This window comes from Scomber japonicus, chromosome 15 (genome assembly GCF_027409825.1).
Source record: "Scomber japonicus isolate fScoJap1 chromosome 15, fScoJap1.pri, whole genome shotgun sequence".
Lineage (NCBI taxonomy): Eukaryota > Metazoa > Chordata > Actinopteri > Scombriformes > Scombridae > Scomber > Scomber japonicus.
Genome location: NC_070592.1, coordinates 10,850,902 through 10,875,574, shown reverse-complemented (window position 1 = coordinate 10,875,574; position 24,673 = coordinate 10,850,902). Strand labels below are relative to the sequence as shown.

The 24,673-nt window shown below is 38.8% G+C and overlaps 2 protein-coding genes across 2 annotated transcripts; one reads left to right on the top strand and one right to left on the bottom strand.

The window, feature by feature from the left end:
* The first annotated feature begins 91 nt into the window (after positions 1 to 91).
* Positions 92 to 8,791, top strand: ppt1 (palmitoyl-protein thioesterase 1 (ceroid-lipofuscinosis, neuronal 1, infantile)). The gene is made up of 10 exons (XM_053333902.1): positions 92 to 119; positions 1,338 to 1,460; positions 2,909 to 3,018; positions 3,599 to 3,726; positions 4,009 to 4,079; positions 4,728 to 4,830; positions 4,983 to 5,073; positions 6,771 to 6,869; positions 6,984 to 7,055; positions 7,644 to 8,791. Exons 2-10 carry the CDS (start codon positions 1,346 to 1,348, stop codon positions 7,764 to 7,766), a joined length of 912 nt encoding a protein of 303 aa, XP_053189877.1. The 5' UTR covers positions 92 to 119; positions 1,338 to 1,345; the 3' UTR covers positions 7,767 to 8,791.
* On the bottom strand, positions 8,107 to 24,445 carry LOC128373728 (adenylyl cyclase-associated protein 1-like). The gene is made up of 13 exons (XM_053333896.1): positions 24,302 to 24,445; positions 18,089 to 18,193; positions 17,554 to 17,654; positions 16,452 to 16,529; positions 15,895 to 16,038; positions 15,334 to 15,419; positions 13,508 to 13,613; positions 12,746 to 12,929; positions 11,332 to 11,513; positions 10,792 to 10,915; positions 10,540 to 10,622; positions 9,631 to 9,774; positions 8,107 to 9,499 (listed from the first exon to the last, which is right to left on the bottom strand). The coding sequence occupies exons 2-13, from the start codon at positions 18,189 to 18,191 to the stop codon at positions 9,416 to 9,418; spliced, it is 1,419 nt and encodes a 472-aa protein (XP_053189871.1). The 5' UTR covers positions 18,192 to 18,193; positions 24,302 to 24,445; the 3' UTR covers positions 8,107 to 9,415.
* Positions 24,446 to 24,673: the final 228 nt, after the last annotated feature.

Below are 24,673 nucleotides of genomic sequence, written 5' to 3'. Positions count from 1 at the left end.
AAGCGCATCTGATTGGTTGTTCACTCTAAACCCCGTGTCTTGAATCTGATTGGCTGTTCCTTCTAAACATCATCATGTGACTAGTTGCCCATCAAACAGACGCAGGAAGACAACATACGGTGAGTAATGTCTTCTGAATTAGATAACAACATTTAGGCTTATTCCACTTAAATAATTTGACATTATTTAATTGCCCTAGTGATTTTAACCTTCCTCATTGCTTATATGTGTTACTGCATGTATAAAAAATATGTTGAGTCATTGATTTGTTTAATGTAAAAAGCCTGTTTTCCTTAGCTCGTCTGAGCTAACTTCCCTATCATTCCTTGAGTTGCAGGAAATACTTGTTATTAGATTAATATCTGGGTCAGTACTACAGTGTTACTTCTCTGTGTGTTTGTCTTGTGGTTGTCTTGTGGTTGTAGTCTGTGTGCTGTTACGAAAGAAATGAAAGCTTTGTAGATATCAGAAAAATGCTGGCACACGTTCATTTACTCAAGTACTGATTAAATACAGTTTAGAGGTGTACTTTATCTGAGTATTTCTATGAGTTGTTAACAGCTCCATAAAATAGTGTTTTCCCCTCTAAACCCCTCACATGGTTTCATTTCAATAAATGTTCAAATGGTCCAGTATTTCACCAAAATGAATCTACTACATTTCAGAGGGAAATATTGTACTTTCTACTCCACTACATTTATCTGACAGCTTTAGTTACTTTTCATATTTGACACAATGGATAATATAACAAGCTTTTAAAATACAATACATTTTTGAAGGTGAAACCAGTGGTTTCCAACCTTTTTTTGTCTTTTGATGTCTTACAAAAAGCAGTGTGTAATACTAGTCAGGGTCACATTTCAGATGTCTATGAGTTGTTAACAGCTCCACCATTTTTACCCTCTAAACGTATCACATGGTTTCATTTCTACAAATGTTCAAATGATCCAATGTTTCAGAAAATAGTTTTATTGGTCCAAAATTTTAAACGCAGGAAATGAAATCTCAGATGTGACTTCTGTTCACAATTTGCACTCCATCTGAAATCCCTGTTTCATTCCTCCTTTAACCAGCTAAGGAACAAAGATTAGACCCATATGTCAGCCTCAAGATTTGGAACAAGTCATGCACACTTTTATCTATCATTTGCATCTAAAGCAAATTAGTTTTTCTATTTTCTCTATTTTCTTACCTTTGCTCTGTGAGTTATAGACTTATTTATTCCTGCTTTTTTTCCACAGTCCTCTTTCCACTTTCCTCTTCCTCTTTAGAGCACTTTGTTACTTCTGTTTTTGATAATAAATTTGGCTTTCATGCTCTGTTGTTTCTTGTATCAGCGTCCAGGATGACAGCGGCCCTTCTGTGTTTCCTCCTGGCTGGTCCAGTTCTGCTAGTCGCTGCAGGTCCAGCTCGTGACTCAAACAATGGGACCGTACCACTGGTGCTGTGGCATGGGATGGGTGAGTGCTTCAGCTGTTTATTCATAGGATGTGAGGATACAATCATTACATTAAATTAGCTTTTAGCATTCAAATTTATAGATAATTAGCACACAGTTTCCGCCATTTCTTTTCCCTCAAGTAGCTTTAAAGGTTGAAAACATCAATATGTTCCTCTCTGTCTTACAGTATTTCAGATATAGTGTTTATCAGCTTGTTGCAGCTCTTCTAAACCTTTTATATGGTATTATCACACAAATATTCAAACCTAAGATTCTGCGTTTTTATGGCTGCAGTTTCATCAAATGGAAATATATGAGGTGCAATATTTTATACACATTTCCAACATTTTATTAACATTTGGTGTCATTGGGAAGTTTGGGATACTAGAGATTTTGAGATTTGACTATAATGGCATTTTCTGTACTTTAATGTGTCTTTTATGACAATTCATAAGGCTATAAGGATACAGGAAACTCATTAAAAACATGTAATATTGTTTCAGAGACAGAAAGAGCAAATCTCATGTTAATACATTAAACATACACCCATGTTATTGTCAACATTTTGTTCAGGGAAGCAAAACAAAACTTCCTGTTAACTGGAACATTCACACTGATGATGGGATCTGTGAGATACAAACTTCACACGACTGGTATTGCAGTGTTTGGTAAATGTGGTGTGCAGCCTCAAAGTTGGGGAACCATGTTAATAACTGAAAGGTTGCCAGTGTTAATCCCTGGCTGGGAAAATCCAATCAAAGGAAGTGAAAATAACTATTTCTCTTTTCTTGCAGCTGTAATGATGTCTGAGTTAGCTTGGGATGCAAATAACAATTACCTTCATTATCGATTAATCTACAGAATCATGATTTTGTAAAAAAATTTCAGAAAATAGTTAAAAAAAAGCCCCAAATTCAAATGTCTTGCTTTGTCTAACAAAGAGTCCAGCTGCAAATATACTGAGATTACTGTCATGTGGGACACAGTAAAGTTTCAAAACCTCAAATTTGAGCAATAGCAACCAGTGCTAAAAAAAATCACTAAAATGATCATTCAAATATTAAAGGTGATTAACTAACTGACTAACTGTTTCGGCCCTTGAGTTACTTTTCTTTTTTAATTCGACAATTTATCTCTATTTCATAGTTTTGTCTATTGTTGATTTTACTGTTTTATGATCTTGCTGGATAATCTGATTGCCTGTACGTTTTATCATTTTGCCGCTTGCTTTCCATGTCAGAACCATAAATGTATACGCTTTATTTTATGTTATAGAAAGCACTTTGTAATATTGTTCTTAAAAAGCGCTATATAAATAAAGTTATTACTTCTCTAAAGGTACTGAAGCACTAAAGGCTCTGCTAAGTGTCTCAGTTTCTTTATGAAGTGTAGTTAAAGCAACATAGACTACATATACTGTATATATAGAATATATCATTTAAATATAACGCTTCATGTGTCGACCAGGTGACAGCTGCTGTAACCCTCTCAGCATGGGGTCCATAAAGAAAATGATCGAGGAGGACATTTCTGGCATTTATGTGCTCTCATTGATGATCGGGAAGAACGTCATACAGGTACATTTTAAAGCTTTTATCCCACTAATGTTAAAGTCTGATGAAGAAAAGTTTGTCTTAATTCCAAAATGATGAAGATGTTGGAGAAAATAGGAAATATACCCACCTCACTTTTTCTAGTATTTTTATAAGGTAGAAATGAAAGTAAAGTGGTATTTTATGTTGTTTTTTTATGTTTCTCACCTCTGAAAAGTAGCTACTTCAAGTTTAGTGAATCAAACTAGATTAAAAATCTTTGAGCTGATGTTTAAAATGGTAAAATCACATCCTTTATGCTTCATGTGTGAACTTATAAACCAAACATCCATCCAGCAGCTTTGATTGAAACATCCACATGACGTGAGGATTCCTATTCATGTCATATTTGCAGTGCTGCTGCTACAAGTTACATCAGAAAAAAAAGTCTCCTTTACAGCTTGCCTGTGTAATTTTTCAGTGTTGATATTCATAGCGAAGCAGCACGGCTCGGTTGCTTTTCGCTTTGATCCGTCGTGACAGCGTGACTTTATCTCTCGGCTCGTTTTCTTCCTTTTTAATCTGTCTGTCATGCTTCAAACTTTTCATGTCTCTCCTTCTGCAGGACACGGAAAATGGGTTTTTCATGGACGTGAATGAGCAGGTGTCCATGGTGTGCAGCCAGCTGGCTCAGGACCCCAAGCTGAAGGGGGGCTACAATGCGATGGGCTTCTCCCAAGGGGGGCAGTTTCTGTAAGTGATTCCTGTTCTGCACACAGAGGAGTTTTATTATGTGAATTTTTTTAACAGGAAGCAGACAGATTGCGTTTTTGCAGTTTTTCCTTTTTTCCTGATTCTGCTACACAGTGAAGGAAAGGTTTTTAAATGCAGGTAACTTGAAGAATACTACAAAGCTTTGTGAATGTCAGGACAGGAAGATGTTAGGACATCACAGTCAGGCTGCAACATGATTTTTGTCTCCGGACAAGAATGAGGAAACCCGTTGTGATTCCTCCCTGCTTCCTCTCTTCACAGGAGGGCCGTGGCACAGCGGTGTCCCTCTCCACCAATGAAAAACCTGATCTCCATCGGTGGCCAGCACCAAGGTGACATGATTATAAGAAAAAAAAAACAACCATGAAACCAGTTCAGCTTCACTTCCTGGGCAAAGCTGGCATTAAGAAAATCTATTAACATGCATGAGTAGGGTAAAATAACAGGAAGACTTTTTAATATAATGCTCTCCAGTACACCAAAACTACCCACTACCACCTCAATGATAAACATCAAGTAGAATTATAAACAAAAACTGTAAATGTCATGTTTAAAAAGTCTTCATTTATAACTTCACCAGCATTTTTAAGCTGTGGAGCAACGTGTGAATATGAATCATTATTATTACAAACTGTCTGGACAAGTTTCAGCACCTCTTTTATTACGTGATGAATAATTGCTGACAGCAGCATCAGGCAGGCAGGAATCAAATCAATCAAATTTTATTTATATAACACCTTTTCATCCAAGTTAATGTAGTTCAAAGTGCTTTACAGTTGATTGACAAGCTGATAATAAGACAGAACAAGTGTAGACTGAGGACAACATAAAGAAAAAGATTAAATTAAAAAGGAAAAACACAACAAATTGAGACCAATGCACACGAGAAAATAAGAGTGATTTAAAAATGGGGGGAAAAATGAAATAAAGTAAAATAAATAAGAAAAATAAGTCGTCACCACATCCTTTTTGATTCTCAGGAGTCTACGGGCTGCCCAGGTGTCCCGGAGAGAGCTCCCACATCTGTGATATGATCCGCAAAGCTCTGAACAGCGGCGCTTATTCCGACCTGGTTCAGAAACAGTGAGTCGTCTTTTCCTCTCTCTCTCTCTCTCTCTCTCTCTCTCTTTGAATGGCTTCTTATCGCTCAGAGGTGATATTGTGTTCAGCAGCTGTGATATTGTGTGGCTGTCATCACCGTTGTTCTGACTGGTCGTTGTGTTTGTGGTTATCAGCCTGGTGCAGGCCCAGTACTGGCACGACCCCCTCAATGACGACCTGTACAAGAAGCACAGTCTCTTCCTGGCCGACATCAATCAAGAGAGGGTCAGTAAAACGTAGATTATATGTTATGCCAGTTTTAGATTCATTCCATTGGCTTCCTGACACTTTTTACTTACAAAGCTTTAGATGAGTATCTGTGCTGAGGAGATCTACAGAGCAGAGCCCCTCGTTGCTCTGAGGTCAAATCTGAAAACTAAAGCCGATCTGGATTTAGCTGTTGGTGCTTCTCGACTCTGGAACAGCCTCCTGCAAAGTCTGTGACCAAATCTGTGCACATCTCCTAAAAAAAAAGAAAGAAAGCATCTTAAAAATTTTAATCTGTGGGTTACAACTTATTTACAGCGGGGGAAAATAAGTATTGAACGTGTCAACATTTTTTTCATTACATATTGAAATATTCACCAGACGTTGGTATTAACTTAAGAAATCTACATACATTAAGAAATCAAAACATTAAAGTCCATAAATTAAGTTATGTGTAGTATTGAACACGCTAAGAAAAAGTAGTACACCAAGAAACATCTCATGCTGGTTTAAAGCAATGACCTCTTTCAACACCTTCGCAACCTGATCGTTGCAAAACATTTCAATGAAACTGGTTACAGAGACGCATTTCAAAACTTCCAGTGAGCATCATTGTGACCAATATCTGGAAGTGGGAGGAACATCACTCCACCATCACTCCACCCTCAACCAGCCACTCACAGGAGCTCCTTGCAAGATTTCTGATCAGGGAGTCAGAAGGTTAGTCAGAAGAGTCTCAAGAGCTAAGGACCATCTAACTACAACTGATAGAGAGAAAACAGGCAATGCACTCACCGCCAAGGCCTCTGTGTACTCAACCTGCAAGACTCCTTGACTGAAGGCATGTTGAAGCTTGTTTAAAGTTGACACACAACATTTGGACAAGCCTATTAAATACTAGGAGAATGTAGTCTGGTCAGATGAGAGCAAAATTGCACTTTTTGGCTGTCATACAATAGACTCTGTTTGGAGGAGACATGGCACTGCACCATCTGCTGAAGAACACTATAAGAAACAGTGAAGTTTTGAGGTGGAAGCATCACAGTATGGGGCTGTGTCTCATCTCGTGGTACTGGCAGACTTCATATAATTGAAGGAAAGATGAATGGAGACATGTACTGGAAGATTCAGAGAAAGAAAATCAAGAAAATGTTCAATACTTTTTTCCTGTTTCATTCCACTTTATTACACATAACTTTATATTATGGACTTTAATGGTTTGATTTCATTGTATGTGTGGATTTCTAAGTTAATACCAAAGTCTGGTGAATACTTAATGTGAAGAGCCTCAACGGAAATTCAATACTTATTTCCCTCGCTGTATCTCTATCCTTTTTTCTTCTTCTTCTTGCAAAGCACATTTTGAAAAGTGCTGCTTGAATATGCTTCATGTAAATACCGTATCGTCATTTGTTTCAGGGTCTAGGATGAAGCTTAAATGTCTTGCCGAGATCAAAAGCAAACTTTACATTAATGCAAAATTCAGTATTAGCTCAGGCACAAGGAGAATGGATGAGCTAGTGACTGTATTATGTAAAAATAACTGTAATGGAGCAGGAGTTACAAATAATGGTCAAAATCAGAATAGAAATCATCTCGTGTATTTATCTGGGTTACTGTGATTAAAAATATATCCTCGCTTATTTATTTTATTTAGCTTTTACCAACTTTCTCAACATGTTTTTCTCATCATGTAATGTTCTTCTGTTTTAAAGGCCGTAAACGAGACTTATAAGAAGAATCTTCAGTTGCTGGAAAAGTTCATCATGGTCAAGTTCCTGCAGGACACCGTAGTGGATCCAGTTGATACAGAGGTAACATACAAAACACACACACACACACACACACACTTTACTGTAACCATACTGATATAACATTGCTGTAATGAAACACAACCACAAACCACCTCGTCTTGGTTCTTCTTGTAGTGGTTCGGCTTCCTGAAAACTGGCCAGGCCAAAGAGACTGAAACTCTACAGGAGAGCGTTCTCTATAAAGAGGTAACCGTCTTTTATGATCTCTGTTGTCAGCTGATAGATGGCTGTCTTTATTTTAAGACTGAGGTCATTTAAATTTTTTTTTTTTTTTTAAACCCGAAATCAGATGCAGCCTTTGTTTTATTCATAGTGTTTTTGTTCTCTGCTTTAATGTTTGGATTTTCCTGTGATTATGAAAGTCAGTTGGTTTTCCCCTCAGTCTTCCTGGTTATTTTAAAACACTATAGTGGGGTTTTCTTCTGACATAATGTTAAATAAATATATTACTATGATCTGACCAGGCTTCACACTGAAACAGATTTGCAGTTATGTCAATTTTAGTTGCTTAAAAGTCCCTAAAATGTACATCTGGAGTTCTACTTTTTCCTGATTAGCATTGAGGAAACAAACACCCTGATTATCTATTACTAGTTAAACCTTTAAAAGATATAGAAGCTTCATTCTTGCTTCAAATTCCCTTAATGCCAGCTGCTTTAATTCATCTGCAGCTCATTTTTAGTTAATCTTTTAGTTGACAAAAACACCTGCCTTCATATAAAGTGATGTCTCAGATATCAGATTGCAATGACTGAAATGTGCGTTCAAATTCAGGATCGTCTGGGCCTGGCAGCGATGGAAAAAGCGGGAAAGCTGGCTTTCCTTTCGACGCCTGGAGATCACCTCCAGTTCACCAGAGAGTGGTTCAATGAAAACCTGCTGCCTTATTTACGCTAGAAGTGCTGATGGATCGCCCCGTGGGGATCAAAGTGGCAATAAATGAAGATCAGGGTTTTAATAATCAGAGAAGGGATGCAGACGCCACGCTACTCCTTCTTATTGCACTAATTTACAGCATGATGTTGATTTTTCAGCTAATTAACGTGTTAGTCTTCTGCTGTGCTACTACTAACACTCAACTCATGTTATTTCCAATGTGAGCTGTTCTCATGAGGTCAATTTTATTTTCTTAAATGTTTAAGCCTTTTCTTTTTTTAATGAATTCTTGTGTTTAACTGTTCAATAATACATCTGTGTACAACTTACATGTGATTCCAATAAAACACAGCCAAACAAATGATATTTTATTGCAACATTTTTAATGATGTCTCCAGTACTAATGAGCAGATTTCTGATTTTGGACCCAAAAAAGAAGAGGTAAAAGAAAAGAGACAATATAAAAGAAAATTCAGCAAAGAGCTTCACAGCTACGAGAGCTCCAGATAACCAAAAAAGAAAGAGATGAATGGAGTGACAGTTGATGGTGGGGCTAATATTTAAGACTATTCAGTGATTTTTTTATTCCAGATCTATACAGGTGATTACAGCAGATACTTCCAATGGAGGTGAAGCATTCGACGACAACCACTCAGTATCATCCTCGGGTCTCTTTGCCGGTCACCACTGATTAAAATCTCTTTGCTCTTTACTGCAACTTTTCCTTACATGCCTCCTTACATGGAATGTTTTAATATACTCGGGAATGTCCTATGTGTGGGATTAAGGGAAAGCACATGAAATGATTTTGTTCCCCACCTTTTTTTTTCTTCTAGTAAGTGCCTTTGTTTCATGATGAGAAATAGATAGTGGTCTTGCACTCATATTACTTATACGTATGTGCTCTTAAGAGTGCTTTTTTATATTTAATCACCACAATGAATGTTATTACAGTCAAACATCAGTGAAGATGATATGGATGTCGTTATCCTTACTTTGACATGTGCTTCAATCGGTGAATTGCATATAAATGGAGCAGAAACTTATCAGGCTGCAACTTAAAAAAACAAAAACAACACACAACCAGCCTCACCTGTGCAGTGAGGAGGAAGAGGAAGAGGAGGAGGAAGAAATACCTGAAGCATCCTGATGAAGAGCCTGATCAGCTTCAGTGCTTTTAGTTGCAGAGGAGACAATATCCATATAACTGATTATAATCCCCCTGTTCACATGTTGGCTTTTTGTCTACATGTTAAATTTAGCGTAGCATTATCCAGATAGATAGATAGAAGATATGATACAGATACTATTGGCAAAACTCGTTTTTTCTTTTTTCTGAAAAAGTGCTCACTGGCCACAGGGAAAAACCAAATTTATAAATGACAAGCTGCTCCCCTGCTGATTGGCTGGAGGATTGCTCCAGATAACGCGAGCAGTCCCCTTATTGGCTTTATGGAAGGAACAGCTTAAGCCGTGATTGGCTGATGTGGAAGAAAGGGAGGGAGATAACACGCATGACGTCCGATTCTCAGTCTACAGTGTGAGTGTTAGCTGGTGGGGTGGTCGACCAGTCAGGTAGGCATTTGCAAAAAGAGAAGGGGGTGAGGGAGGTGTAAGGGGGTGTGGGGTATGTTGTCGACGAAGGGGCGGACATGTCACATGCTGCCTCTCTATCCAGCGATCTCTGTTGCTGTGGTAACGAGCTTCTTGCCGTCCCAGACGGTCTTGAACTGCTCGGGAACAGGGAGCTCCGTCTGAGAGGGGAGGGGACAGAGACAGAGGAGTCATTGTACAGCTTGAAATGTGTTTTTTTTGTTTTTTGTTTTTTTAAATAAACTTTTGCCGCTTTAATCTTTCTTTTGATTTGAGGTAACAGGACACTCACATATTCTCCGTCTTTGTTGGGCACCAGGATGTTCATCTCGGAGCTCTTGGCGCTGATGATCTCACATGCCAGAGAGTCGTTGCTCAGGTAGACATGGCAACCGTCGGTCTTGTTGATGGAGATGGTCGGGACCTTACCCATGACCTAGATATGAAAAAGGCAAGACAATTCAATTTTACACCACAAACCACATGCTCATGGTAGCAGAAGTTGATTTCCTTTAGAAATGAACTGAAACCCCATTTACAAAACGAGGAGCTGCACTGTGGCCACAAGCTGACCGACTAAGGTCACACTGAGCAGGTTATAGTTACCGATTAGCACTTTCATGAGCACTTAAGCAATCAAGTTACTCAGGAAAACCCCCCCCCCAAAAAAAACAAACAGGGTAAATGGTAATCTAGCACACCACCAAATTTCTTCCCTACCTCCCAGACTTATTTTGCAACCTTTGTGTACTGATTTTAACTATTACACATTAATAGACCATTAACTATTTCAACTTTAATAGAATAGAAATGACTGTTCTCCAGGAGGAAAAACAAACCAACTGGTTTCCCTAATCCTCTACCCCTATTATGGTAACCTGGTTACATGAAATTCAAGAAATCAGATTACTGGAGAAAAAGCTGACAAACAAAAAAGGAGAAAGAACTGAACCCTTGTCATTTAAACATGCAGGTAAATGCAGTAAATATGTAGCTACATGTCTAACAGCTGTGCTCAGCAATGGAAATTAACAAAAAATGAAATATTATTGTAAACCAGGACCTACACTATGACACCATACAACAAAAAGCTTGTGGCAGGAACTAAATAACTTCACTCCACAGTCTGCTGAGATACTGATGTTTCCTTGAGTCTTATTTATTATTGTATTTTAGTTATCAGAGTGCATGTTGTACCCACCTGGACCTTGACATCTCTGCAGTTGATCACGTCTACGATGCCCACGACGTCGTCAAACACCAGGCCCATTTTCTTACAGTTGTCTGATAAAAAGAAGGAAAAGAAATAACACAGTAGCGTGTAAGTTGTGTAAATGGTAAGAGCAAGTTCCACTGTGTATCTTTGGTAAATAAACAGAGGCCTGTCCCACCCAGCCGGCTCATTAGTCTGTTGCCCTCGACATCCAACGTTTAAGTTTCTTTCTCTTCTTACCTATAGTGATGGAGTTGATTTTGCCCTTGACGTGCAGCGTGCTCTTGTTACACTTGAAAGCGTAAACGACTTGCTTCAGCTCGGTGTCGCTGATCGTCAGACTGTCTACTCCCTCGTGGTTCTCCTGCAGAGGGCGACAAGACAAAAGTGAACAACAAATTAAAAAGAATGCAAACACAAGACAAAAAGGCCTGAGAGTTAATGAGAGAGCATCAGTTTAACACAGGATGAAACATTGGAGTTATTATAAAATAGTAAGCTATAAAAACTGTTTGATGAAAAGTAATTTTGGGTGAATGACTCATGCTGGACGTCCTCACCGCCTGCTGCATAAACAAATCCAAACAGAGTCATTCCAACTAAAAGCAACACAAACAAGACTCTTGCGGATGTGGCCTTTTCCTTTTTTTAATCCATGTTTTAACTTTCAGAAGTATAAAATAACTATAAAAGATGAATAAAACTGAAATCAACTTTGCTTTAGCCTGGATTCAGATCTTCAGGTAATGTGAGATTAGTGGGAGTAAACCAGTAACGTACCACTCTCCATTTCTTTCCCTCCAGCTCCAAAACAGGGGGCAGCGTGCGGGTCGGGGTGGCGGACGCGGCAGGTTTGGTGGGGGCGGAGGAGAAGGGTTTTGGTCCGGTACGCACTGGAGCACCCTGACTCCTGAGATTAGGATTCTTGTGGGTCTTTTCGTCGTCCTTCACGTGCTTCAGGCCTGTCGAGAAAAAGTTTAAAATGTTTAAAAGTCCTGCAAGATAATGTGTTTCAGGCTCAGATCAATCATCTCACATTTTTCTGTTTGAATACAAACATTGAACAAGGGGAGAAACATTTTTATTCCAAAACACTGATTTTTAAAAATAGCTTGTCAACGACTGCACAAAACATGAGTCATCCAAGTCTCTGGAAAAGCTTCACTGAACTTATTTGTCATATAGTTTTGTCTTCCATCATCCATGTTTAAATGTTTAGTTTAATGAGTTTATCAGTTTGTTTTATTATAACTGATGCTACACCTTCATGACAGATGATAAATATACTATAGATAACAACTAATCAATATATTAGTCTGCATATCAATAATGTCCTTGTCTGTGAAACCTCTCAAGACTCATTCCAACTGAAGATCTAAATATTTAAAACCAGTCACAAATACCTAGTTTATTTATTTTTAATCAAATATTAGTCAAATAAGAGTAAACGGTGTATTTGTTGGGGACTATTTTCAACCACAGACAATTAACATTTGGTGTGCTAGTAAGTATTTGCAGTAACAGATAGAGGCAGTGGGATCACCAGATTAATCAATAATGAAAATCATAGTTTACAACCTCATTTGAAGATGCCACCTTAAACTCTAAGAAACCGTAACAGGCCTTTTACACTATCTGCTGACAAACAATTGAGAAGATGATTGTCACATTAAACAATAATGCAAATAATCATAAGTTGCAGCCCTAAGAAAAACATCAGCTTTGCAGTTTCCAAAAAAGCATTAAAAAAGTAAAGTTAAAGTGTATAACTTTCAGCTCTAACCTGCTAAATCTCTCATGCTACATATTAAGGTAATTCGCACCTTTTAAATAACTTCAACAAAGTGATCATTTCTTAGAACTCCACATACAGACGGGTGGCAAATTAAAAGGAAAAAAATGGTCCACTTGCCCCCTTATTCACGTAGGGTCACTGAATAGTTTGAATGTATGAAAGTGAGGTGAATCAGGTCTTCAGAGTCACCAAATCTCAGCCCAATTGAACACCTATAGGAGATTTTGGACTGAAGAATGGCGTTCATCCCTCCAGTAGAGGTCAGACACTGTACAATCACTGCAAAGGATCATTTTTTTTCCTTTAATTTATCAGCCGTCTGTAAATTCATATAAATTCACACAACCACATAAAAGCCAGAACAGAAACAGACTGTCTGCACCTCTCTGGGTTACTTACCCCTGGTGATGTCGGATCCTTTGTTGATGGAGGCAAACAAAGCGTTCCTCTCATCGCCGCCACCGCCGCCGCCGGAGGATGTGCTCAGGTCCATGGCAGGAGGAGGGGGTCCAGGTGGAGGTGGGGGAGGTGCTCCGCCAGCAGGAGCACTGGGGGGAGCTGCAGAGGCTGAAGCAACGGGGCCCTAAGGTGGAATTTAACAGTGTTTGACCCCAGCCGTGATATAAGCTCAAGTTTTCTCTTTTATAGATGAAATCAAATCTTTTACACAACTTTCATAAACACAAGGGTCACGTTAATCTCAATAAATATGACCTGGTAGCATCTTATTAACTTAGAAGATGCATACATAGCATAATTTAACCTATCCGAGCAGAACTATAAGAGTTATTTTCCTTAAACCATGAGTGAAGCAGACTACTATCTACTATATTTCTAATCTCATGTATGTTTATGTACATTTTTTTACCAAATCAGAATCAATATTAGATGCTGTCACTTACTGCCCTTAGATACAAACCTAAAACTTTTTATACAATCAGCTTTAAAATAAACAAAACATACTGAGATGTGTTAAACGTCTGCCCCATAATAAATACTGCCGAGAAAACTGGCCCATGTTTAAACCTAATTATAGACCCCTGCATTAACGTGTCCAACTCAAATGTCTCCATGTAAAGAAGTTGTCGTCTTTTCTCTAAGAACAGATGAGGAACATAACACACATAAAACTGAGCTGCAGCAGCATAAATAAAAACTCACACTCTTGCTCCAGGTCAGACCGGTGGTGTGGTGCTTCTTGATGTACTCTTGCAACTCAGTCCAGATGGAGACGTAGGCCTTCACCCAGTCCACGTGTGTCTTGTCCCTGTGAGGATGACAGAAAACAGGATTGTCTGTCTGTTTGATCTTCATTTTGAATTTGAGTCTCGGCCTTTTATTGTTTTTTCCTCCGCCGTCTTAACGATTTCCTGTTTCTGCTGCACTGGTCTCTCTGTCCCACAGGAAAATAGACAATACAACTACTATGTTGGCCTAAATATAAAGATAATTTATCCTAGAAACTACATTTGAAAAAGAGGGTGTTGTTTTATATTTAAGAAGTACACATGATCAGAAATCTTCTTTAAACGGAGAAATCAGCTGCTACAGAGATACGTATTATTGGTCATTTGTAGCATTATTGTTGGTAAGCTAGCAGATTTACAGATGTGTTCTTTAGATTTAGTCAGCCCTAAAAGTGTTTTATCACCTCAGATTCATTTAAAGGAGTTCCTGATGGCTTGTGCAGCGGGTTTTTATACCATGAAGGAGTGAAAACGAGTCTACAGAGTCTTCCAATGTTTTTTACTGTAGAAAACGGACCGTATCATCTGTCGAGCGGCCAAGAATTACTCGCTGCCAGGAGCTCAAAACAGTCAGAAAAAAAGTTAAACTGCCAGAGAAAATCAATGCCAAAGAGAGTGTGCAAGTATGTGATTGATATGATACACAAATGTGGGATTTATGTTCTGCTACAGTTTTATTTCAAGTTAGAGAAAAGGCTTCAATTATGAGGACTATTCTTCTTGGGTTAATAAAAACTTTCCGTAACGAGACAAATGTGATAATGTGTTGTGTTAAAAAGGGTGGAGAGGGTTGTATTGTGATCAAGGGTTGCTCCAGATATTTGAGCCAAACTTTCCACCGAACCGAGATCTCATTCTGGTTGAATCGACCGTACTGCTCCTGCACTCGTTTACAGCATCAGGGTCAGGTTACGGTCATTTAGAAGTAGGTTTTACGATGTGTACTCTGAACAAATTAAAATTGTTTATAGCTGCTCTGAATGGCTCCACTAAAAAGGGACGTGTGACATAAATATGGGGGATAACGGTGTATATTTCTAATTCTCTCCTTGGAGTCTGTTTACATAAAAAGTGACTGAAATATTGTGTCAAGAGTGTAAAAAAAAAAAACTCGAGAGAAGATAAGACTGTAGCTCAGCTGGCCGATCGCAGCATGAAGTTGGTTTGACAGTTTGACAGTTTGACAGTCTGAGAGTCTGAGAGCTTGTTTTAGAAGGTTACAGAATTTGGGGGGGAGGGGGGTTTCAGAAGCTGTTCAACCATCTGACAAAAGCATACAGACAGATCATCTCTTCTGTATTCAGCTCAGCATGGTGATGACTAACAAATCTGAAAGCAAGACTCTGGTCAACATGACGACTGCACATAATTTAATAATAACTTTTCAGTAGAGCTAAAACTCAAGTCTACTCAGAGCTCACAAGCTGTGGTTTCAGGTCTAAATACAGGAAGTCTACCACCGGCATGCGTCAGCGTGTCGTGTGGCAGCGCTGACTCAGTAAAACTGTAGAGAGCTACAACTTTTTTTAAAAAGCACAGAGGAAGGAAAAGACAGAGGACAGATGGGTCCAGCTAAACGGTTTGGCTTCATTTGAAAGTTCCTCTTAAATGCTTTTATTCATCAGATGTTACAAAAATGTAGGAAAGTGAAGAAAAAAGCTTTTTGCAAAGGAAACACTAGCTGTTATGTGTTAAATCCTAAAATGAATGTGTGGACAGCTTTAATGAGGCTTCACTTACTTCTCCTTGTAGTCCTTGAGCACACGGTTGGTGTAGAACATGGCGGCATCCTGCATCTCTTTGACGAAGGGGCCTGGCTTAGGAGCCTAAAACACAGAAATAATGGTTAGAAGAAGATTACATAAATATCTAAAAAGTGAGATTACACTTGGCACAGTGGCAAAAAAGTGGGGTATAAATCCTAAATTCAGTTCGGCTCTGATGAGATATTCAAGATAAAGGCGTACAAAGAATGAATGCATCTATTATGTGTAAACTGAATGTATTATTCATAAGAAATCAGACAAACACACAAAAGAGTTGATCATCTAAACTCTAACAGAGAAGCTCTGTTGCTGGCAGTCACACGTCAGCCAAGAAACTGTCGGTCTTGCTCCCCAAACAGTGATGACAGAATCAAAGGGCGGCTTTTTTCCAGCTATTATACACTCATTTATCCTCCCACACATTAACAAAAGACACACACACACACACACACACACACACACACAGTCCCTCACTGTAACACACAAACCAGTGCTTAATTTCCTGCCTATTGACCACTCCCACCCCCAGTCTCACCATGGCGACCCATCCGAGGGCAGGCACGCTCTCGCTGACAGCGGAGAGGTGGTTGAATAGCTGTGAGGTGCGGTTCTGCTCGCGAAAAGCTTGCACCTGCTGGATCGCTTTGGACACCGGCTGCATGAGGGTCGTCAAAACGGCCTGAACGGGAAAGAGATGACGCAGATTTTTAAATTAAAAATCAATTACAAACTTCCTGTTAATCACGCGGTACTACTCTTCCCAAGTTTTTGGGAAGTTAATCTGATGACTTCCTGGTGTGTGGTAACAGAAAGTTTGTATTAATACCATCTGCATTTTCTCATTTCAAATAAATAAAATTATACAGCCATGAAAACTGAATTTATAAGTGTAATTTCTTGCACATTTAATATGGCATGCAGCTAATTAAATACTACATCAACACGTAGGAATGACCTCATGACAGTGAGTGGTTACAGGAGAGTGAAGCAGCTGCAGGACAAACATGATTAATTATGCAAATTGTTGTAATTGATTAATCAATAAGCTGCCCGCTTAATGGACTGAGCAATTATCAAGTGTGTTTAACTCACATCAGAGGGCTTCTGGGAGGAGGAGGCTGTTATGAGGAGTAGTCTCTGACTGGAGAATGCCTGCTGCATCATCTCCGCCTGTGAGGAGGAGGAGAAGAAGAAAAGAGATGGATGAAGAGTGAAAGGATCATCCTGAAGGTTTTTTATGCTGTAGAACTTTTAATATAAATGAACTTTTTACAATATTCACAAACATGCATGTAGTTGCTTTAATTCCTTTTTCTCTGCAGGTTGATTTTCATACTAGAGCTGCAATGATTAGTTGATTCGTCCTTCATTTTGGGCAACCAGGGCTGAAACTACGATTATTTTTATTAATGCTTAATTTGATGTTTGTTTTCTTTATTAATAATTAGTCATTTGGTCTATAAAATGTCAGAAGAAGATGAAAAATGTTGATCACTGTTTCTCTGGGCACAAGATTAACCTAAAATGCCTCATTTTGTCCTGACCAACAGTTTAAGACTCAATTATATTCAGTTATTATTCTGTCGTAGACGACTAAAGAAATCAGATCAAGAATCACGGAAATATTCCATTTAAGAAGCTGGAACAAGAGTGTTTGAGCATTTCACCCGAAAAAAGATTAAAATCATTATTAGATTATCAAAATAGTTGGTATTCAGTTTCCTGTTGATCATCGTAGCTCTAGAGGCAACTATGTTTATGATCATCTTTCAAACTTCGGACTGCTGCTTGAACATAAAGCATTTTTGTAGTGGGATTGTATGATGTACTTCTCAGCAGTCAGTATATTACCTGCAGTAAAACCCCCACAGTATGGAGAAGCAGACAGAAGTACCAGCATGCCATCTAAGCACTGTACTTCTGTGTACAAACCTATTTTAACTCCCTAAATAACTATGAAGTACTTCATACAATCCCACTTCAAAGAATCTGAACTATCCCTTTAAAAAGGACACAATGATGGGCTGTGGGAAGTTGTGATGAACATTAAACTTCTTAAGGAGCTTTTTAATGTAGAAAAATACTGGACGGATAAATCAATATTGTACCACTACTTTTTGAACAGCTTTTATTGTAAGACATGTGACTACATTTAACTTCATTCTTCCTATTTTACATTTAAACTGTTACTTACATGTTTCAGGACATCGCCTCCTATCTTCTGGCTGAGGGACATGTACTGGGCCATTGGACCTTTAACGATCACGTCAAAGGCCTCGACGTACGCAGATACAGCTGTTAAGAAGAAAAAGAAAAAAAGAACACTTAATGATTAAAAAAGGTCTTTATATGGAAAATAAAACCATACAATAAACAGAAAAATAGACTTCAGAATTGAGAAAGTTATAGTATGAATCTAAGCGACTGAACACATTTTAAACAGCTGTTATGCTGAGTGTGAAAACAGTATGTGGATGGTTAACTTGCATCAATACGTCCTTAGTTTTCCAGCTGACAGCACTGAATGCTGGCAGAGCTGCTCACTCATTACACTTATTGGCTTGTACGGAGGTCAGAGCCCGACTGTGTCTGGGGATTTGTTATCTTGTTTGTCCGAGGGAGCAGCTATGTGAGGTTTACATGAGCATGTTTGCCTCATCTCAGACATCTTACTCATAATAAAAACACATTTTTTCCCCTCTATAATAATAATCACACTTGATGATTACCTCCGCCAGCAGACCCTCCAGCGCCGCCTCCCTGGCCTGACATGGACTCCAGACGGCCCACCGCCACTTCCAACCGCTGCACCAGACTCGCCAACTCTGCCATACCTGCCGGATGAAAAAAGGTTGAGAAAGGTTGAGGAAGAGACGCCAAGCAGGCAGGAGCAACCTATAGTACAGTAATAGCAGTATTTATCTATAATTGCATTGGATTTTTCACTTTAAAAAAAGCTTTTAGTGGAGGCAACAGGATGCAGAGCGAGGAGTCCATTTGATTATTAATAACAATAAATTATAAATCACCTTTTATATAACCGACCGACCGAGGACTCTTTACATTGCATACAGAAATGGAGGCACAAGAGAAGAACTACTTAATGGATGGTGGATTTAATGTTCGGAGAAGGTTTGTGTTGACGGGAATCTACACATAAATGTTACATATGGTTCACTGGAAATGTTTGTTAGATAAAATATAAAGTGCCTTCTTTTGATAGTTTAACAATACATAGAGGTACAGGAAACACAAACAGAGAGAGAAAGAAAGAGGGGAAGTGATGACATCCAACATATGAAATCGAACCAGGATCATCAGTTACATGACGTGTGCTGAACTATCTACAAAAAAAAAAAAAAAAACAGAAGAAACTGTTCCTCAATTTTATAAAAAGTAATGTTGCATCAGATCCTGAGTCTTTGTGTTTAGATGCTGGTGTTTGTATTTATCACTAACTGCAGGTCAGCTGCTCTGAATCATCGCGGCTCAGAGGAAGTTTGTGTTGCAGCTCTCTCTCTATAATAATTGGAGACTGATTCACACCTGATAAACAAAGTGGAGGCAATTACTGCAACGGACAATTAGCGATAAAAAAAGAAACAAACAAAACGTGTGCTCAGGATCACGGACATGCACAAACACCAGAATCTAATATGTTAAATATGTGTAATCAGGTCTTTACCTCACTGAAGCTCGTGTTTATCCTGATGATTATTATTACTCTGAAGAACCTGTACAGTTATTTGTGTGCTCATAAGTTTATACCAAACGCCATAGTGCTCCAGAATTTGAATTAATTTAGCCAAAAAGATGTTAATGTGCATACTTTTAAGGCAGCCCTGAGGTGGAAAGTCACTGAATTCCACCTTAAGAAAATGGTTGAGTAAGAGAAGAGAAGAAGAATGAAGCTGCTGGTAAACAGGTCAGGACTCGCTGAGTAAAAGGTATGTAGATCATTATTAGCAGCTTCTTCTGACTCTGCACAGTAAAGACCCGTCATCTCTTCACAGCTGTGTCCTTTAAATCTACAGGTGAGCTGAGTGTTTCCAAAACACTTCTAACTAATTATTAGTTTCATTATCAATTCATTTGATGATTAATCCTCTATTAAATGATTCCCCATTATCATGTCTTAGAGCCCAAGGTGACTTCTTCAAATTAGGGCTGAAACTATCAAACTGTCAACTGTTCCCCCCACTTTAATCTCCTCTCAATCAACTAATTGTTGAAGCTCTACCTTTAAAAAAAAAGAAAAAAAAAGAAGAAAGGTCTTGTTTTGTCTGATTGCCGGACCAAAAAAAAAAATCAGATATCCAGTTTATCATGACAGGGGAAAAGTGTCAAATCCTCACAAATTAGAAACTGCAAACAACATTTTTAGTCTAATAAAGTGATTATTTAATCATCAAAATAGTTGCCTGCTAATGTTCTGTCAATCAGCTGACACCTAAACTTTAAAGCAGCAGTTACAGAGCAACAATTCACTCTAATACAAACAGAGAAACTGTAGTAAAGGGTCATCAACATACATACTGATACTCAAAAAAAAAGAGGCCCTTTCAAGTACATCATTAACTAACGCCAATCGGAGTGGAGCATAACTCGACGCGCCTGATGAGAAAGGCTAGCATTACATAAGTCGGCTGTCACCTGACACTGCCTCCAGTCTCAGGTACTTACACCTGGCGGCCGGTGAATGGAGGTCAGCAGACCACTCTCACTAATGAGTCTACGTCGTTAGAAACCCGCCGCTAACATCTCACTTTCACTACGGAGACACTGAACTAAATCTGAAGATATCTAATGACAGAGCTCAACGTCTCAGGCTCTGACAGCTGAGGATGAAGGCAAATTTGTTTGGACTCTGTAGTTTATAATAAAAAGGTTTATTCAAGTAAAACATTAGTACTGAATGTCATTGAATCATGTCAACTTATTTTTGAATCATGCAGGTTTCATTTAAATCAAATAGCTGCCAAATGTATACTTAGTGTATAACTGCTTATGTGGTTGTTTTTCTCTCTTCGGACAAAAAAGTATTTAATAGTTTATTTAATATATTGGCACTGAAACTCAGGTATCAAATCTGCAACAGTACTGAAAAACTGCAAACTGGTGCAGATGTTTGGAGGCTGCTGACAGATGATGTTTTGTTTCATGTTAAATCTTTAAATATGATTAAAAAATTAAAAAGGTGACGCAAATGTTTCCTTCATATTTATATCTATGGCAGGAGGGAAAGTAGCTAAAAACAGCAAGACTTGACTATATTGTCCAATTCTGTCTTATTCAATGGGACAAGTTCCTGCTTTTCCTGTTTTATATCACTGTAGATTAAATATATTTCAGTTTTGGACTGTTTATTGAAGAAAAAAAACATGTAATGTAAATATAGCACCTCAAAATTTAAGCAACTGTAATAAGCATTTTTATAAATCTTGAGTAAATGTTATTTTTGAAGCCCAAGAAACTGTTAATAAATGTTGGATACCTTTGCAGAGTCTTTAAATCAAGTTAAAAGCTTATAGATTCCTTCAGATTTGTATTTATTGCAGGTTTAGTTTAGAAAGCATTATGTTGTAATATAGGTCAGACTTGCCCCTAAGATCAGTATTAATCATGCTGCTGTAAACAGTATTATGGTACCCTAAAGGCAGGGTGAGGCAGGCTATACTTCCCTGAAGCTGTGACAGTGATTCATATCAATAGGTCGGAGTATCAACAGAATTATATTACTATAAAACTTTAAAACGTTTACTGGAGCTACTGAAGATGTAATGTCACCTTTAGAAATCATTAAAAAACATCTAGTCCTGAAAGACTTCTGAGGACCAGCTCTGTACTTTAAAAAAAACACATCAACTTCTTCATTTTTCCCCCGCCTTACTCATTCAGACAAAGTTGTAAATTAGCGTCTCCAACAAGAAGGCTTGGTGATAAAATTAGATAATAGCAGGACACACACACACACACACACACACACACACACACACACACACACCCTTACTACTACCCTTGACCTAAATGGCTTTTTAAGGTCAACAGCAGCTTTTATACCTACAGAAACCAGAGTTTAACTGTGTCACTTCCTGGTCTCAGCTGATCATGACTCACCTGCTATAGAGGAAGGGAATCGCCCCTCAAAAAAGGGTGTGGATGGGGTAATAAGACACCAGAAAACAAGCACATAATGTGTGAGCTGCTAGGACAAACTCTACTGTTTATAAAAAGACACTAACTTCTTCCTTTTCAGCAGAACTGTAAATCCCTCAGTGGGACATATTTGAGCTTACTGCACAGTCTGCTGCATCTGTTTAAATTCAGGATGTACCCTAAAGTGCTCGACTCCGTGCGGTGAAGCAGAGGCCACATGTGTGCTGACCATCGAGGAAACTGCACTGACAAGAAAGAGAGAGGGAGAGAGAGAGGGAAAGAGAGAGAGAGGGAGCAAGTTGCCAGAGACGTAAGGGCAGATATAGCAATGACTCAAGCCAAAAGTCACGTCTTTCATAACATTGTTTTCCTCAGATTTAAACATGATTTTAAAAAAGTCTGGACAGCCAAAAATGGAGCGTAAACACAACTTTAAAAAGTAGAGGAAAGTCCAGAACAGCCTTTTTGAGTAGACTATGGAAAAATCTCACCAAAAGACCGAAAATAAGAGTTAATTGATCTGACTAACAAAGCATGACATAGCAAAATTTCACTGTTGTTGTCCAAAAAAACTATTATAATCCTCCAAATGAGTCACAATACTGTGCTGGGTGACATGTTATTTCATTACAATGAATAAAGCTCCACACAAACACAGATATTTCTCTTCTTTTTCAATCCCTCTGATGGATTATTTCAGTATTTTTTAACATTATACTGGTGAAGACAAACCTGACAACATTTTAAAAAAGGGGTGTTGTGCACCTGCTGCAAATAAAAACTTACTAGAAAACTAAATCTACAGCTGAAAACATCAAGAATAAAAGCTAAATGACTTCAGTTTGCCCAAAACTACAATACCAAGAAGTATCAACAAATGACTTTTTTTAAAAGAGACCTGTCATAGTTGTGACCAGTTTTTACCACAGACAGTATAGACAAGCTATAAAAAGGACTGAAAGAACAAAACACTGCTAGTTTTGGTCTTTTCGTGGGATCTGGATGTTGGATATCACCAGCCTTCAATTCTAAAAAGTTCATGCTAAGAACTGCTTGAAAAAAAACAAAACAAAAAAACAGTACATCTGCAATACAGACTAAAGTATGATTCATATGCTGTGACAAGACGAACATTAGTGTGGGTTTAACAAATGTGGTGAGGGCGAACAAAGCGTTACAAAAGGGCGTGTGCTGCATGTTACCTTTTGAAAGCCAGCTTAAGAGCCTTTGCTTTGTGGACAGCTGCATTTAACATCTAGATCACACCGACTTCCTCTATATTACAGCTCTTTACGGTCTTCCTAGGCTAAAGTATGAAAAACCCTGCATGCTGGATGGACTTGTCTTCACAGACCTAGTTTTGTGGACATATGGCAGAAATGCTCTGAGTAAAGCACCATCAGTATGCAGGGACAGTCAAGTAGGTTAGGCCTCTGTGTGTGTCTGTGTGTGTTTGAGCCTCTCAGCCTGGGGGCAAGACATCAGACAGAAAGAAGGGAGCGTCCAACTCAATGTGCTATACATGTATGTGTGTGTGTGTATGTATGTATGTATGTATGTATGTATGTGTATGTGTAGCCTTGACATGTGTATTTAAAAAAAATCCAAAACACACACATGCTATCTTCTTTGTCGCAGAGGGGTAGAAGTAGGCCAAACTAAGCAATGGCGGTGAGCTCTTCACCTGCACTACAAAGTCCTACGTCGGTGGGCTCTAAGGGCTCCAACAAATCAAGCTCAAGCTGCTGATGTTAATGCGATCACTGGAGTTTCAATCAGACGGCCTGAAGGATCCTAGCAAGCGAGCACAGGCTAGCAAAGCCAGGCGGGTGGGTGTTATGGAGAATTGTGTAACCCGTGCAAGTTGTGGTTCACCACCACCAATGGTTTCCTACTAGTACAGTCGATTAAATAATTAAATATGAGAGGCGAGGAGAAAATATGACAGCTTATCACTTATACAATATACATTTATCTATGTCAGGTTAACGTGTGACTAGAACCCCCGTTTCATATGAGGAAACATCCACCACACATCCGGCGATGGGTGTTATGGAGAATTATGTATCCCGTGCAGGTTGAAGCTCATTTCCAATGGTTCCCGATTTTTAAAGAAAAAAGAAAACACTAGTAGGGGAGGATACATGATCACAGCTTATCAATAATACAATATACATCTATCTACATATGGTTAATTTGTGCTAGAACCCCGTTTTCATATGTGAGGGAACCTCTTACGTGGGGGTACGAAATATGTCATAACACCATCGGCGACACTAGCTAGCTAACTGTTTCATAAAGTAGCACAGATAGCAGCAAGCCTTTTACGCGTTTAAACGGAGTTAAATTAGTCATCAGCTAAGACTTGTGTTAGTTATCGTATCTCTCCTTCCATATTGAGTGTCTGCTGTGTATCTGTTTCGGCATTTCCTGGATTTTTTTTCTCTCTCTCTGTCTGTCTGTCTCTCTCTCTCTCACTCACTCACACCCCTCCCTTAAATGTTAGCTAATGTTGCAGAAGGGAAAAAAACCGAAGTTCCCACATTTACGCGACCGCTGTCTACCCAATGCATAGAAAGAATAAGAAACTAATAGCTAGGTTTAGCAGGTTTTAAGTGTAGCAACCTCGGCTATTTCAGTGAATCATTTCTGGGTGATTGGATGCAGCAGCAGCAGCAGCCGTGGTGGTGGTGGTGTCTCTTTCGCTTAATTTAAAAGCAATAGCAACAAAAAAGGAAAATTCATTTATAACCACATAGCATAAAATAAACCAGCATGCTGCTTACCTGCTGAATAAAACCGGTCAAGCAGTGATTTTTGGTCCTTTTGTACCAGCCTCGGGTTTCTCTGTAGGGGAGTGAGCTTGAGTGCAGCAGCAGCGGTAGCAGGCTTTTGCAGACCAGACTAGAGGAGCGTCGTCTTTTTTTTTCTTCCTCTCTCTCTCTCTCTCTGTGTGTATGTGTGTGTGTGTCGGTGAAATTTACCCAGCCGTCACTGCGCAGCGTTTCCGCCCTTGTTCGCGCAACTAATTCCTTTCCCATATAAGGAGTGTGAGAGGCAGAGGGCAGCAAAATAAGAAGAAGAAAAAGGAAAGAAGAAAAAAGAAAGAAGACGAAACACTACTTGCGGTCCTTCCTCATCATGATATATCTCTGTTG

What these genes read in the sequence shown, in the direction of transcription:
- ppt1 (XM_053333902.1), top strand. Translation starts at nt 1,346, where the DNA reads ATGACAGCGGCCCTTCTGTGTTTCCTCCTGGCTGGTCCAGTTCTGCTA. An exon ending in CCGACATCAATCAAGAGAGG is followed by an intron (nt 5,074 to 6,770) that starts GTCAGTAAAACG and finishes TCTGTTTTAAAG; the next exon opens with GCCGTAAACGAGACTTATAA. An exon ending in TGGATCCAGTTGATACAGAG is followed by an intron (nt 6,870 to 6,983) that starts GTAACATACAAA and finishes TTCTTCTTGTAG; the next exon opens with TGGTTCGGCTTCCTGAAAAC.
- LOC128373728 (XM_053333896.1), bottom strand. Translation starts at nt 18,191, where the DNA reads ATGGCAGAGTTGGCGAGTCTGGTGCAGCGGTTGGAAGTGGCGGTGGGC. An exon ending in CCTCCCAGAAGCCCTCTGAT is followed by an intron (nt 16,039 to 16,451) that starts GTGAGTTAAACA and finishes TTTCCCGTTCAG; the next exon opens with GCCGTTTTGACGACCCTCAT. An exon ending in CCAACAAAGACGGAGAATAT is followed by an intron (nt 9,500 to 9,630) that starts GTGAGTGTCCTG and finishes CTCCCCTCTCAG; the next exon opens with ACGGAGCTCCCTGTTCCCGA.